Consider the following 16,210-nt stretch of genomic DNA (forward strand, 5'->3'; position numbering starts at 1 on the left):
CAGTCCTGTCTGACTTTGTGACACCATGGACTGCAGCATGCCAGGCTTCCTTGTCCTTCATTATCTCCTGGAGTGTGCTCAAATTCATGTCCTTTGAGTGATGCAGTCCAACCATCTCATCTCTTTTGCACCCTTCTCCTCTTGCCCGCAGTCATTCCCACCATCAGGGTCTTTTCCAATGACCCAGGGTCTTTTCCTGCTCCTCACATCAGGTTTCCGAAGAATTGGAGCTTCAGTTTTAGCACCAGTTCTTCCAATGAATATTCAGAGTTGATTTCCTTTTAGGATTGACTGGTTTGATCTCCTTGCTGTTCAAGGAACTCTCAAGAGTCTTCTCTAGCACCAGAATTCAGAAGGATCAATTTTTTGGCACTCGGCCTTCTTTATGGTCCAACTCTCACCATCATACATACATAACTACTAGAAAAACTATAGCTTTGATTATATGGACCTTTGTCAGCTAAGTGGTGTTGCTGCTTTTTAATAGGCTGTCCAGGTTTGTCATGGCTTTTCTTCCAAGGAGCAAGCTTTTTTTAATTTCATGGCTGCAGTCACTGTCTGCCATGATTTTGGAGCCCAGGAAAATAAAATTTGTCCCTGTTTTCACTTTTTCCCCATCTATTTGCCATGAAGTGATGGGACCACATGATTTGATCTTAGTATTTTGAACGTTGAGTTTTAAGCTAGCCTTTTCACCCTTTCACCAAAAGTCATAAATATATGCCTCTGTGGTTTGGGGCTGTAAGAGATTTCCACTTTCTGCATTATGGATTTCTTAAATAATCTTTTGTATGCCATTATAATTTTAGAATCAGGAAAAAAATCAATAAAGATGCCAAGTAAACAATACTGAACAAGAAAAATCAGAAATATTGAGATAGAAAAAGCATCAGTTCAGTTCAGTTCTCAGTCGTGTCCGACTATTTGTGACTCCATGAATCACAGCACACCAGGCCTCCCTGTCTATCACCAACTCCTGGAGTTCATTCAAACTCACGTCCATTGAGTCGGTGATGCCATCCAGCCATCTCATCCTCTGTTGTCCCCTTCTCCTCCTGCCCCGAATCCCTCCCAGTATCAGAGTCTTTTCCAATGAGTCAACTCTTCGCATGAGGTGGCCAAAGTATTGGAGTTTCAGCTTTACCAGCAGTCCTTCCAATAACAACCAGGACTGATCTCCTTTAGGATGGACTGGTGGATCTCCTTGCAGTCCAAGGGACTCTCAAGAGTCTTCTCCAATACCACAGTTCAAAAGCATCAATTCTTGGTGCTCAGCTTTCTTCACAGTCCAACTCTCACACCCATACATGACCACTGGAAAAACCATAGCCTTGACTAGATGGACCTTTGTTGGCAGAGTAATGTCACTGCTTTTTAATATGCTATCTAGGTTGGTCATAATTTTCCTTCCAAGGAGTAAGCGTCTTTTAATTTCATGGCTGCAGTCACCATCTGTAGTGATTTTGGAGCCCAAATAAATAAAGTCTGACACTGTTTCCACTGTTCCCCCATCTATTTGCCATGAAGTGATAGGACCAGATGCTATGATCTTAGCTTTCTGAATGTTGAGCTTTAAGCCAACTTTTCACTCTCCTCTTTCACTTTCATCAAGAGGCTTTTAAATTTCTCTTCACTTGCTGCCATAAGGGTCGTGTCATCTGCATATCTGAGGTTATTGATATTTCTCCCGGCAATCTTGATTCCAGCTTGTGCTTCTTCCAGCCCAGCATTTCTCATGATGTACTCTGCATGGAGTTAAATAAGCAGGGTGACAATACACAGCCTTGATGTACTCCTTTTCTTATTTGTAACCAGTCTGTTGTTCCATGTCCAGTTCTGTTGCTTCCTGACCTGCATATAGGTTTCTCAAGAGGCAGGTCAGGTGGTCTGGTATTCCCATCTCTTTCAGAATTTTCCACAGTTTACTGTGATCCATATAGTCAAAGGCTTTGGCATAGTCAATAAAGCAGAAATAGATGTTTTTCTGGAACTCTCTTCCTTTTTCCATGATCCAGCGGATGTTGCCAATTTGATCTCTGGTTCCTCTGCCTTTTCTAAAACCAGCTTGAACATCTGGAAGTTCACTCTTCACGTATTGCTGAAGCCTGGCTTGGAGAATTTTGAGCCTTACTTTACTAGCATGTGAGATGAGTGCAATTGTGCAGTAGTTTGAGCATTCTTTGGCATTGCCTTTCTTTGGGATTGGAATGAAAACTGACCTTTTCCAGTCCTGTGGCCACTGCTGAGTTTTTTCTGGCATATTGAGTGCAGCACTTTCACAGCATCATCTTTCAGGATTTGAAATAGCTCAACTGAAATTCCATCACTTCCACTCGCTTTGTTAGTAGTGATGCTTTCTAAGGCCCACTTGACTTCACATTCCAGGATGTCTGGATCTAGGTGAGTGATCACACCATCGTGATTATCTGGGTCATGAACCTCTTTTTTGAACAGTTCTTCTGTGTATTCTTGCCACCTCTTCTTAATATCTTCTGCTTCTACTAGGTCCATACCATTTCTGTCCTTTATTGAGCCCATCTTTGCATGAAATGTTCCCTTGGTTTCTCTGATTTTCTTGAAGAGATCTCTAGTCTTTCCCATTCTGTTGTTTTCCTCTATTTCTTTGCATTGATCCCTGAAGAAGGCTGTCTTATCTCTCCTTCCTATGCTTTGGAGCTCTGCATTCAGATGCTTATATCTTTCCTTTTCTCCTTTGCTTTTTGCTTCTCTTCTTTTCACAGCTATTTGTAAGGCCTCCCCAGACAACCATTTTGCTTTTTTGCATTTCTTTTCCATGGGGATGGTCTTGATCCCTGTCTCCTGTACAATATCATGAACCTCCATCCATAGTTACATAATAATCTATAAAAACTTTTCTTTTTGCATAGAGTAATGGGTTTATATGTAGAAATTGTCAAGGGATGAGGCCTAAAAGATGGTCAGAAACAAGATTAGGAAGTAGTACATAATTCGTAAAAATTTGCTTTTTATTTGGTAGACAGTTGAGGGCAATTGAAGAATTTTATATAATGAGGCAATACAGACTAGGTTGGTTTTTAGCAAAGAAAATTTTGGTGTTTTCTTACTATATATTTTAAAGTCAGATTAAGTTATATCCAACCTAGATAGCATATTGAAAAGCAGAGACATTACTTTGCCAACAAAGGTCCGGCTAGTCAAGGCTGTGGTTTTTCCTGTGGTCATGTATGGATGTGAGAGTTGGACTGTGAAGAAGGCTGAGTGCCAAAGAGTTGATGCTTTTGAACTGTGGTGTTGGAGAAGACTCTTGAGAGTCCCTGGACTGCAAGGAGATCCAACCAGTCCATCCTGAAGGAGATCAGCCCTGGGATTTCTTTGGAAGGAATGATGCTAAAGTTGAAACTCCAGTACTTTGGCCAACTCATGCAAAGAGTTGACTCACTGGAAAAGACTCTGATGCTGGGAGGGATTGGGGGCAGGAGGAGAAGGGGACAACAGAGGATGAGATGGCTGGATGGCATCACTGACTCGATGGACGTGAGTCTGGGTGAACTCCGGGAGTTAGTGATGGACAGCGAGGCCTGGCGTGCTGCGATTCATGGGGTCGCAAAGAGTCGGACAGGACTGAGCTAGTGAACTGAACTGAACTGAACTTCAGTTTTGTAAAATACTTTAGTTCTAAATGCTGTAATTGAATGTCTTTCAACTAGAAGAAATGAATTAAAATGTAGAAGAACAAAAATACGATGTAGTGATTCAGGCTGTTTACTGTGTTATGAAATATCCCTGTCACTAAGTATTTGGTCAGATTGTGGCAGCATATTATACTGTTGAGCATAACCAAACTGCTTGGGCTGGAATCTCAATGCTCGTGTTCTTTTTTCAACATTGGAAAATTACTTAACCTCTTTGGGTCTTGGTTTCTTCACCTATAAAATAGCGATACTTGATACTTTGCTTATAGAACCATCATGAAGTTAAATAGTTAAAAGACTCTGTGTGGATGTGTGTGTTGATGTGACATGTTTATTCTATAACGTACAGCAGTATCTGATAAATGTGTGTGCTTAGTTGCTCAGTCGTGTCCAATTCTTTGTGACCCCATGGGCTGTAGCTTTCTAGGCTCTTCTCTCCATGGAATTCTCTAGGCAAGAATACTGGAGTGGGTTGCCATGTCCTCCTTCACAGGGGAGCTTCCCAACCCAGAGATCAAACCCAGGTCTTCCACCTTGCAGGTAGATTCTTTACCGTTTGAGCCACCAGGCAAGCCTAAGAATACTGGAGTGGGTAGCCTGTCCCTTCTCCAGGGAATCTTCCGGACCTAGGAATCAAACGGGGGTTTCCTGAGATGCAGGCAGGTTCTTTACCAGCTGAGCTACCAGGGAAGCCCACCTGATAAATAATGAGCATTCAATACGTACTTTTAACTGCTGCTGTTGTTGTTACAATTAGAAGATATCTTATTAAATAAATTTGATAAGCATTTGAGAATAATATGAGTGTAAAATACCGAAAATATGCCAGTTGTTATGAGAAAATTACCAACTGCTGGACTTCAAATTTTACTTTTTTCTGTTTATAGAGAAATGTGGAAAACTATTCTATCAATGCTCAGGATTTTTATTAATGTGTGAGAAGATTTGCTTATATTTTTTGTTTTCATTTAAGTATACTTAATATTTCTCTTTTACAGTTTATCAGAGAAGATATGAAATACAAAGATGCCACTAATAAACACAGCCATCTGCACAGAGAGGATAAGCACATAACTGTTGAGGATTTATGGAAACAGTGGAAAACATCAGAAGGTAAGGCTGTTTTAGTGATCTGGAGCTCTCAGCTGCTTTTCTGCACTGCTCACCCATTTTTAACATATGATTTACAAAAAAAATCCAAATAGTACTTTTGTGAGGATGTTTATATTTTAATAAATACTTGTTCCAGTTTTGGTTTTGAAATATGATTTTCATTTTTCTTAGGATTAAAGGGTCAGCCTGTTTTCAGATAATTTGATACCTTATACTAGAATAAAAAGATAATACATGTCTGAGAGCTTAAAATTTTAGAGTGTTGTTTCATCTATTAAATGGCATTATTATAAAAGGTTTGTCAAATAAACATATGGATCACAAAGTTTTCCTTTTACTTATGGAGGACAGTTCATAAAGTTTTTAGAAGGCACAGAACTTTTAAGCTTTTTCTTAAGGAAACTGTTCATGAAGTCATCTAATAGTTGCTTGGTAAAGTGTAATTTATATTTTATTCCTTTCTCTACACTTAAGTCCTCAAACTGTCTTATGGATAGTAATTGTTTAGGGCAGAAAAGATGTGTGACATAAAATTTCAACTAGATCTCGAGTATTGGAAAGCTACTTTAAAAAAAAGTCTTCCAAGTTTTTGTCTTTTTTTTTTTGGTAACAGAATTCAATAAAATGTCTTTTTTCTAATGTTTCTATTCACTTATCAAATCACAATTATATTGTAGTTTATTTTTTCTCTTCAAGTTTGAATAGTGAAATGAAATTAAAAAGAAGCTAGGACAGAGTGCCAAGTAGGAATATGAAGAAATTATGAAGCTTACTAGACTGTCAGTGGTAGCATTTGGAAATCAGAAAATACAAGAAACTATTTCCATCAGTGCTTCATATTTTTATTCATGCTTAAGATTTGCTAACATTTTTGTTTTCATTTTTTAAAAATAATTCTGATGAAATACTCTGGGAAGAAGAAAATGAAAGAAGGGAAAAAATACTGTTGACCTCAATGAAAGATACATAGATTTTAAAAAAAAACCAGTTTGTCTCCATTCCCCTTTCCCATACCATTTTAAAGTAATACAAACTTGAGTAGGAATAGGAATGAAAGTGAAAGTGTTAGTTGCTGAGTTGTGTCTTACTCTTTGCAACCCTGTGGACTGTAGCCCATCAGGCTCCTCTGTCCATGGAATTCTCCAGGCAAGAATATTGGAGTGGGTTGCCATTCCCTTCTCCAGGGCATCTTCTTGACCCAAGGTTGAACCCAAGGTCTTCTGCATTGCAGGAGGATTTTTTTTTTTTTTTTTTTTTTTTACTATCTGAGCCACCAGGAAGGAATAAATGAGTATAAATTTCATGGGCAAAAGTGCTAGAATGGTCAAACTCAGTAAGATTTAATCAATTTATATGAGATATCTCAGTAGTACATAGATATTAGTAAAGGACTTGGTGATCCATTAGGGAGTTGATTGCTACTAATATCTTTTAGATTTGGAGTTTGTGGTAAGTTGAATGGAGCCCACTTAACTATGTTTGAAGGAAGGAAAAAAAGACTTGACCACTTCTCACCACCTGTTGTGCTCTCACCATGGTTCAGCCCCCATCTCTTTCCTAGATATCACAGTAATTTTCTGATAATGGTGGAGGGTCCTTAAGCGTCTCCCTGTGGATGCTTGTGTTCTGTGGTAGTCTGTGCTCCACTTGTAGAGTAATCGATTTACCATATAAATCAGATTTGCTCAATATCCTGTAATGGCTCAGTCAGTTCATTTCAGTTGCTCAGTCGTGCGACCCCATGGACTGCAGCACAACAGGCTTCCCTGTCCATCACCAACTCCTGGAGCCTACTCAAACTCATGTCCATCGCGTTGGTGAAGCCATCCAACCGTTTCATCCTCTGTCGTCCCCTTCTCCTCCCGCCTTCAGTCTTTCCCTGCATCAGGTTCTTTTCCAATGAGTCAGTTCTTTGCATCAGGTGGCCAAAGTATCGGAGTTTCAGCTTCCGCATCAGTCCTTTGAATGAATATTCAGAACTCATTTCCTTTAGGATGGACTGGTTGGATCTCCTTGCAGTCCAGGGGACTCTCAAGAGTCTTCTCCAACACCACAGTTCAAAAGCATCAGTTCTTCGGCACTCAGCTTTCTTGATAGTTCAACTCTCATACATGACTACTGGAAAAACCATAGCCTTGACTAGATGGATCTTTGTTGGTAAAGTAATGTCTCTACTTTTTAATATGCTGTCTCGGTTGTAGAAGGAACAAGCATCTTTTAATTTTATGGCTGCAGTCACCATCTCCAGTGATTTTGGAGCCCCCCAAAATAACATCTCTCACTGTTTCCATTGTTTCCCCATCTGTTTGCCATGAAGTGATGGGACAAGATGCCATGATCTTCGTTTTCTGAATGTTGAATGTTAAGCCAACTTTTTCACTCTCCTCTTTCACTTTCATCAAGAGGCTCTTTAGCTCCTCTTCACTTTCTGCCGTAAGGGTGGTGTCATCTGCATATCTGAGGTTATTGATATTTCTCCCGGCAATCTTGATTCTAGCTTGTGTTTCATCCAGCCTGGCATTTCCTGTGATATACTCTTCAGGTAAGTTAAATAAGCAGGGTCACAATACACAGCCTTGACATACTCCTTTTCCTCTTTGGAACCAGTCTGTTGTTCTATGTCTGGTTCTAACTGTTGCTTCTTGACCTGCATACAGATTTCTCAGGAGGCAGGTCAGGTGGTCTGGTATTCCCATCTCTTGAAGAATTTTCCACAGTTTGTTGTGATCCACACAGTCAGACTTTGGCATAGTCAATAAAGCAGAAATAAATGTTTTTCTGGAACTCTCTTGCTTTTTTGATGATCCAACAGATGTTGGCAATTTGATCTCCAGTTCCTCTGCCTTTTCTAAATCCAGCTTGAACATCTGGAAGTTCATGGTTTACATACTGTTGAAGTCTGACTTGGAGAGTTTTGAGCATTACTTTGCAAGTGTGTGAGATGAGTGCAAATGTGTGGTAGTTTGAACATTCTTTGGCATTGCCTTACTCTGGGATTGGTATGAAAACTGACCTTTTCCAGTCCTGTGGCCATTGCTGAGTTTTCCAGATTTGCTGGCATATTGAGTGCAGCACTTTCACAGCATCATCTTTTAGGATTTGAAATAGCTCAACTGGAATTCCATCACCACCACTAGCTTTGTTTGTAGTGATGCTTCCTAAGGCCCACTTGACCTCGCATTCCAGGATGTCTGGCTCTAGGTGAGTGAGTACACCATTGTGGTTATCTGGGTCATGAAGATCTTTTTTGTATAGTTTTTCAGTGTATTCTTGTCACCTCTCTTAATATCTTCTGCTTCTGTTAGGTCCATACCATTTCTGTCCTTTATTGTGCTCATGTTTGCATGAAATGTTCCCTTGGTGTCTCTAATTTTCTTGAAGAGATCTCTAATCTTTCCCATTCTATTGTTTTCCTCTATTACTTTGCATTGATCACTGAGGAAGCCTTTCTTATCTCTCCTTGCTATTCTTTGAAACTCTGAATTCAGTTGGGTATATTTTTCCTTTTCTCTTTTGCCTTTAGCTTCTCTTCTTTTCATAGCTATTTGTAAGGCCTCGTCAGACAACTGTTTTGCCTTTTTGCATTTTTTTTTCTTGGGGATGGTCTTGATAACTGCCCCCTGTACAGTGTCATGAGCCTCCATCCATAGTTCTTCAGGCATTCTGTCTATCATATCTAATCCCTTGAATCTGTTTCTCACTTCCACTGTATAAGGGATTAGATTTAGGTCATACCTGAATGGTTTAGTGGTTTTCCCTACTTTCTTCAATTTAAGCCTGAATTTGGCAATAAGGAGTTCATGGTCTGAGCCACAGTCAACTCCTGGTCTTGTTTTTGCTGACTGTATAGAGCTTCTCCATATTTGGCTGTAAAAGCTAAAGTCTTTAGGAAGACCTCTAAAGGTCAGTGATCTGCCCTATCCTAGACCCTCTTTTCCATTTTCTGTCCTGTCCATCTCATTCTCATTGGACTCTGTCCCAGATGGACTTCTTGCTGCAGGAATGCAGATGTCCTCCTGATTACCTCTTTTATTGGGCTGTTCTCTCCTTAAGGTCTATCCTGACCACTCTGTTTAAAACAGCAAATTGCAAACCACAACCTCCATTGTCTCTACCCTTGTTGATCCCTCTTCGGTAGTTTCAGACTTTCTCCACCACCATGTATCAGCTTCCAAGATATAATTGATTAATTTGTTTTGCTTGTCCTTTTCCTTCTCTCCCCTGCCCCCAAAAAAGTTAGCCGCAGAGAAAAGGGGTATCGTGGTCTATTTTTGTTTATTATTGTGTCCCAGATTTGATGGGTTCTGTCCCTAAACCCTATTTTGATTTCTCACTGTAGTGAGGGATCTTTTGTGAGAAATGAGAAATGTCTGTTTGGTTTTAGTTGGAAGATTTTTTTAAGTTTTGAATAGCCTCTTAAATCTCTTTTTCCCTAGGCTTTCAACTTAATTTCCATGCCCTGAGATTTTATCATCATGGTGGTGTGAAGATTGTCCCCTTAACTCTTCAAAGAGTTGGCCCAAATTATCTACTCCATGCTTCTTTTTCTCTGAACTCCAGTCTCTCACATAACAACCTCTTAGGGGTTAGGGTTTGGGAGGAAGAGTCTTAGGTTCCTACTGCAAGAACTGCATGGGAGGGAAGAGAGAGGAGCTAAATGAAAGAAATGTTTATTAGAAGTTCCGTAGTGACCGAATTGATTTTTTCAGTGTCATTTCTCTCAGTTGATTTGACCATGTGTGACTCTTTCCAGTTATTAAAGTGCTCATGTGAAAAGGCAGGGCATTGTTCTTAAGTCAGTGATTTTAATCATAACCTGATAGGCCCCTGGTTTCCTGGAGGCATCTCGGGGGACAGGGCATGCTAAATGTGTAGGGTTCTGCTTTTATCTGGTGTATTTTGTTTCTCTTAAAGATTTCTTTTCTGAAACAAAAAGTAATTCTTCTGAAAAGATTTGAAAACTGCTGATAAAGTGACTAGAATGCAATAATATGTAACTTAAGTTTGTTTACTTGAATATGAATATAGATACATACACACGCACATGGACATACACACAAACATCCAGTCATACCTGTGCCCATCCTTGTGTCTCCAGTGCCTAGAACAGTGCCTTAATTACCTTGATATTGAGTAAAGATCTGTTGAATGAATGAGTGTATAATGTCTGATGAGTGCTGGATACTCAGTAATTCAGTTCATACTTTGAGTACAGGCATTTCTGTTGTAATGAAATATATGCATTCCTGGAAAACTTATGCTATTCAATTATTATGCTTAATGATTGGAATTTATGGAAGAAAATTGGGGTTGGAGCCAACTACTCAAAACCTATGCAGCTTTGTAATCAGAGCACTAACAGTACTAATAAAAATACTAGCACAGGTTAAAAGAGATGTTGAATTTCAAACCAGTAAATACTATGCTTACTGTAACTTTACCTTTAATAATACATAAAGATAACTTAATAAAAGGAATGTTAGATAGGGCTGAACTTGCTAAATGACGATAAGGGCAATGTATGCAAAGATGAGAACTAAACAGCAGGCATATCTCAGAGGCTGTGGCCAGGCTGAGCTAAGAGGAAGAAGGAATGGCAAGCAGACATCATTTTCATGGCTTTGTTGTTCTGTCTTTATACTTTGTATCCAGTTCCTGTTACTTGGTGGTGTAAAATGATAGCATGTGAGGAAAAGTCACCTGTGAGATGATATGACTTTTATGTTAACACGATTTCTTTTTATCAGTTGCAGGTAAGCTAATTCATTCTACAGAAGCAGTGTAGCCTAATAGGTTATATCTATTTTGTGTTAAGCAGCCAGTGGATCCTGGGTATTAAAGATAACTTAAATGCATTCTGTGCTATTAATATGAGAAGTAAGTAGCTGAGTGGAAAAAAACAAAGTAAAGAAATAATTACAACATATGGTGATAGTGTATAATAATAGAAGTAAGTGTAAGATATGAGGTAGCTCATTGGAAGGTCTAATGAACTCTCTGATAGAATTATACCCAGAAGCGGGTGTTTGTAATCAGCTGTGAAGATTGACCGGGAGTTCTGGAGGGGAATAAGGAAAGTAAAAGTTGTTCACTCGTGTCTGACTCTTTGTGACCCCATGGACTATACAGTCCACGGAATTCTCCAGGCCAGAACACTGGAGTGGGTAGCCTTTCCCTTCTCCAGGGGATTTTCCCAACCCAGGGATCAAACCCAGTTCTCCTGCATTGCAGGTGGATTCATTACCAGCTGAGCCATAAGGGAAGCCCAAGAACTGGAGTGAGTAGCCTGTCCCTTCTCTAGCAGATCTTCCTGACCCAGGAATTGAACTGGGGTCTCCTGCATTGCAGGTGGATTCTTTACCAGCTGAGCTATCAGGGTAAGGAGGTAGACCATATATTGGAGCTCCCTTATAGCTCTTCTTTCAATTACCTGACAATTTGCTATAAGTGGAGGTAGCCTGCTTTAGGTGGTGTGTGGGTTTTCAAGCTGTATAAATATACATCATGGCCCTTCTGTTTATAAACATTAAGACATCTGGCACATTTTAAAATGCACTTCAAAATGGGTCTCTTGTGTCATATAAATGAGTAATGTAGTAAAAGTGCCTGGCATACTTCCTGGCAACACCTGATAGGCACTTAATAAGTGTTGACTTACTTACGTTTGTAATAATGCTGAATGAACAAAAATGTTCAGCCCTATTTAAAGTTTTGTAAGGTTTTTTGCTTCAGTCTCATAACATTCATCAGTAAAATGAACAGATATATTAGACTAAAGACTCACCATTTTAGTGTACAATTCTCTGGGTGGTGAAATGTAACTAAGATCTTTATGGAATGTTGTCAAATGGGGGAAAAGGTAGAATTGTGTTCCTCAGAAATTGATACTGATCTCATATAGAAAAATTTCAGTGTGACCTGAATGTACTGGTGAGTGTATATGTGTGTGTGTGTGTGTGTGTGCAGGTAGAGAATCCTTGGTTAGCTTGCACATGGCAAAAGTCCAATATAAATAAAAGTCACTTAAAAAACTAATATTAGATTTCAGACAGATTTTGATAAACTGGATCAGTTGTTAAAACTAATGAATGCAGCAGTTAGATAGTAGCTAGATACCTAATGAAGGAAAATATATATAGAAAATTATTGATTATGTATGAGATCTAGGGACTCATGTTAGATATAAAACTGATTAAGTAATATACTGTTTTTAAAAATAACTCATTGGGTTAAATAGTTATTTTAACATGTGACAACCATGAGGTAATCTTTCCATCCTGTTCATGTTCAGTATGGGTCTTATCTTACATAAGGTCATTGTATAATTTTGGTCTTTACACATTGAATAGACATTTGGAAATTTTGCTGAAGGTTTAGTGTTGTTTTTTTGACTAGGAATTTAAAGAATCTGAAATTGCTGGAGAGAATGAAAGCTGTCAGCCTTTAATAATGTATGTTTTAAAGTGTGTCCAAAATCTAGCTAGAGAGAAATGAGCAAGAGCATTTTCCTTCTGTTTAGCTAAGAAAGCAAAAATGTCAGTGTTGCATGAAGAAAATATAAAGGAAAAGAATTCCTGATGATAGGTGTTAAATTTCTAAAAGTAAGGAGGATTTTAAATCTTTCTTTATGTAGATCCTTGATATTCCTAAGGATATTTTTCTGGGTGTAAAAGTACAAATGGATCTCTAAATGTCAATAAAATTACTTTTTCGTGTGTATGCTGTTGGTTGCAATGAGACTGGAATGAAATAAAATGTAAAACAATCAATGCATATTGTTTGACATTATCAGCAGAGTAACTCAAAATGTAGACCTTGTGGATAGTAAGGTAGCCAGTTATCTTTGTGGCATCCATCAACACAATATTGTACGTTTACAGTATGCATAGCACTCACTATGGCAGGATACAAGTATAAGATAAGGCCTTTTTCATCCAGAAGTTTACAGTATTGTTATATGTGCACAGATGAAATGTTAAACAACAATACATGAAGATTTGATTAAATAGTAGGTAAGTGGTTCTATTGTGGGACTTTAAAAGAATGGATAGATTTATTATGAGGAAGTCTTCATTAGAGGATGACTCTTTTGCAAGATTTTGAAAGATAAAATTTTCCTAGAATTGAGAAAAAGAGGCATATACATACAGGTTAGCATATTAAAATGAGTACTTGTAATTTCCATTAGTCCTAAATCCCTCAAATAAGCATAGTTTTCAAGTCAGAAATGTAATTTTTTAGTGTATGAGATAGAGTAAATCACTGTTTTAATATTTGTCTTTTGCTATTAACATGTAGTGTTTAACCTTTCTGTGTCTTGGTTTTGTCATCTGTTAGATAGGGGTAAGGCTGTCTACTATCAGAATGTTGAAGATGAAATGAATTTGTAAATGTAAAGTGCTTAGAATAGTGCCTGCCACCTCGCAAGTGCTCAGAGACTAAGATAAGTGTGAGCACAACACATATAGAGGACACTGGAGATTAACGTTTCTGAGTTGGGGGCCGTATCACTTAGTAAATGATACTGATTACCTGGAGCACTTATTAAGGATGTTTGATGTGTGCCTGATCTCAATAGCAAAGGAGGATATTATTGTAGAAATTATGAGTTGGCAGTGTTTACAATATTTTAACCTTTTTAACATCATTATACTAATTAGGAGCTACTACAGCTTCTTGTTTTAGAAAGTCATATAATATAGAAGAGATATAGGACAATGAATTCACTATAGTCAAGAAACCCTGCTTTGAGTTTAATGTAATGTGGATTTGAGTAGGAGGAATGATAATACACAGATACTGAAGATACACAGGTTCTGAAGAAATACAGATGAAGAATGTGTTTTCTGTTCTCCACCTGCCTACAGTCTGCTATTGGAGGAAGTTCTATTGACAAGTAATTAAAGGATGTGCTACTGTCTACTATCTATAATCATGATAGGCAGTAGGCACTGTGAGTTAATAGAGAAAGAAGTATGCTGGTCTGCCTGCAGAAGTCAGGTAAGGCCTGAGGAGTTAGTTGCATATAAAGGGACATTTATCTTTTATCTTTTGTCACTCTTTCAGTGGGAGGCACTCTGCTGGATTAATAGCTTTCAGGGTGTTTGTAATTAATATAGCACATTTTAAAAACGTAAGACTCTTAATATGCTTCAAATGCTTATCTGTTTTATTAATCCAGGTGTGTAACACTTCAACTTTTATATCATACTTTTAGTTCTAGGAGTTGTTGTTGTTAACTATCTATAGAGGTACTGGGTTTTCATAGCCCACAGAAAGTGGTTTATACAAAGGAAGCCCTGTTCTTGAGGTAGAGTCTAGTTTCAGAATGACAAATGTCATTATTTGCACCACTAACAAAAGTCTTTTATAGTCAAAGTTTCTTTTATGTAGAGAGTAGGTAAGACAAGCATATTGTTCATTTATTCTGTCAACCAGCATTCAAGTGTGTTAACATGGGCTTTTTCTATAAGAATAGAATAAATATTACTTGATCAGTGTGTAAATTACTTGATCATTTTGCAAAAACAGTTTTGTATTCATCAGAATGGATTTTTATACTTTATATAAAGTGTGGTTTTATTCTTTTACAATCAGATAGCTTTCTTTGTATTGTGTCCTTATCCAAATGAGTTCAGAGCACAATAAATTGCTAATGTTTCTTAATCTTATCCTGTGTTAGTATTTCGGTCTCTGTTCTCTGAATTTCAGATCTCTTTCAGGGATAACTATTTTAGTTATTTTAGTTGTCTTCTATTTCTCTTTTCTTGTTGGGACTCTCTCTTTTACTTCAGGATACTTGACCTCTGGAGATTTAGTCATTGCATATGCTGATTTGCTAGGATGAATTATGACTTTTTAATGTATAGTGGATACTTGACTTTGAGACAGCTCTGTGTTCCTTTATAGTTCTTTCTTGGTTTTGTTCTGAAATAGAGACCACCTCTCAATATGAGAGGCAGAGACCCACTGCTTATTACATCTCTCTCTACACTGGGCTCTAGAAAACTTGATCGTTTCTGTTCTGTGCGAACACGTGCATTAGATGTATTGTGAGCTTCATTTTTTCCTCAAATAATGAACTTTTATATAGTCATCATGCAGCGGAGCTTTTCTTATCATTTAAGGAGGTACTATTCTAAAATTGTTTGTGAATTTGCCTTGTTATGGTTTTTTATATACCTGAAATATTCTACATTTCTCCTCTGCTATGTTCACAGACTCAAGGGATACCTCACGTTTGGAGTACAGTAACAGAACCTTCTGCAGAAGGTAAACATAAGGGCTGTCCACTTTTCACTGTGATGGACTATCTAGAAAACAGGCTTTCTTGAACATCTTACTGTTCTTTCTTTCCTTACCCCACCAATTGGGAACCAGTTCCATATGGATGTGTATTAAATTTTGCTTTACTAATCTTTTGGGAAAGGGGTGGGTAGGAGGGACTCTGGTTCAAGTTCTGGTTGTTAAAATTACATGATTATGGAAGACTCACTATGTCAAATTCTGCTTTAGGTGGAACAGATGTTTTGTTCCTGCTCTTTTGGATACAGAACTTGTTCATTGGTAATAGTATATTCTTCAAAGGTGGCTAGTTTTACAAAATCTTTTTTCAAGCAAGTCTTAGGTTTACTTGGGTCTCTTTTTCAATTCTAGTGAATATTAGCAACTTAGAAGCAACTGTAATAGAAATAATGCAAATTATAAATACAAAGAAAATAAAGATTTCAAAGATACTAGATAACAATTTCAATTTGAATATGAACATGACTTATTTCTAAAAATTCTAAACATTTCTGTAATTCTGGAACATATGTATATACATATATTACATATATAAATATGTTTCAGAGGGAATGTATCATAAAACACAGGATAAATCACATACCACTTACGTCTTATGCTTAAAAATCTTTACACTATGAATGGCTATGCTATTGAAATGGAGTACTAAGTACAAATAATGTTAATTGTCTAACTTTCTCATCTGGTTAGGGTGCTCTTCAATAAGAGGGCCTTAATACACATTCTTCTAACATTTGGCTAGTCTTCTGTTTCTCTTTCTCTTTGTATCGGTATTAATTCTTCCAGGAAGTTGAAAATGATGGATCATTTAGAAACTTTTGATTAAAATTGTTTAAAATCAGCTGCATGCTTAAGTTATTAAACTAGAAGGTCATTACATTTCTATGTATCTTCACAGAAGATAATGTACAAAAAAGATTGAAGATTCACATTTGAAAATAAAATATTTCATGGTTGAGAAAAAGTCTCGATCGATCTGACAAAATGAAACAGCAAGTGTCAGTTGCGTTGAAGGAAATTTAATTTTTACTTCCATTATCAATTTTCTTACCATGTAATCAGCTAAAAAAAAAAAACTATCAAACAGGTATATATCACTAGGAACTTATGGCTGCTTA

General features: G+C 37.6%; 1 protein-coding gene across 7 annotated transcripts in view; it reads left to right on the top strand.

Annotated features, from left to right (window-relative positions):
• Positions 1-16,210, top strand: part of STIM2 (stromal interaction molecule 2) — a 188,674-nt gene that overhangs the window by 117,833 nt on the left and 54,631 nt on the right. For all 7 annotated transcript variants that reach the window (XM_055588205.1, XM_055588204.1, XM_055588206.1 and 4 more), the window contains exon 3: positions 4,673-4,787. In XM_055588205.1, coding sequence (XP_055444180.1) covers positions 4,673-4,787 — 115 coding nt within the window. The remainder of the gene's footprint in view (positions 1-4,672; positions 4,788-16,210) is intronic.

This window comes from Bubalus kerabau, chromosome 7 (genome assembly GCF_029407905.1).
Source record: "Bubalus kerabau isolate K-KA32 ecotype Philippines breed swamp buffalo chromosome 7, PCC_UOA_SB_1v2, whole genome shotgun sequence".
Classification (NCBI taxonomy): Eukaryota; Metazoa; Chordata; class Mammalia; order Artiodactyla; family Bovidae; genus Bubalus; species Bubalus kerabau.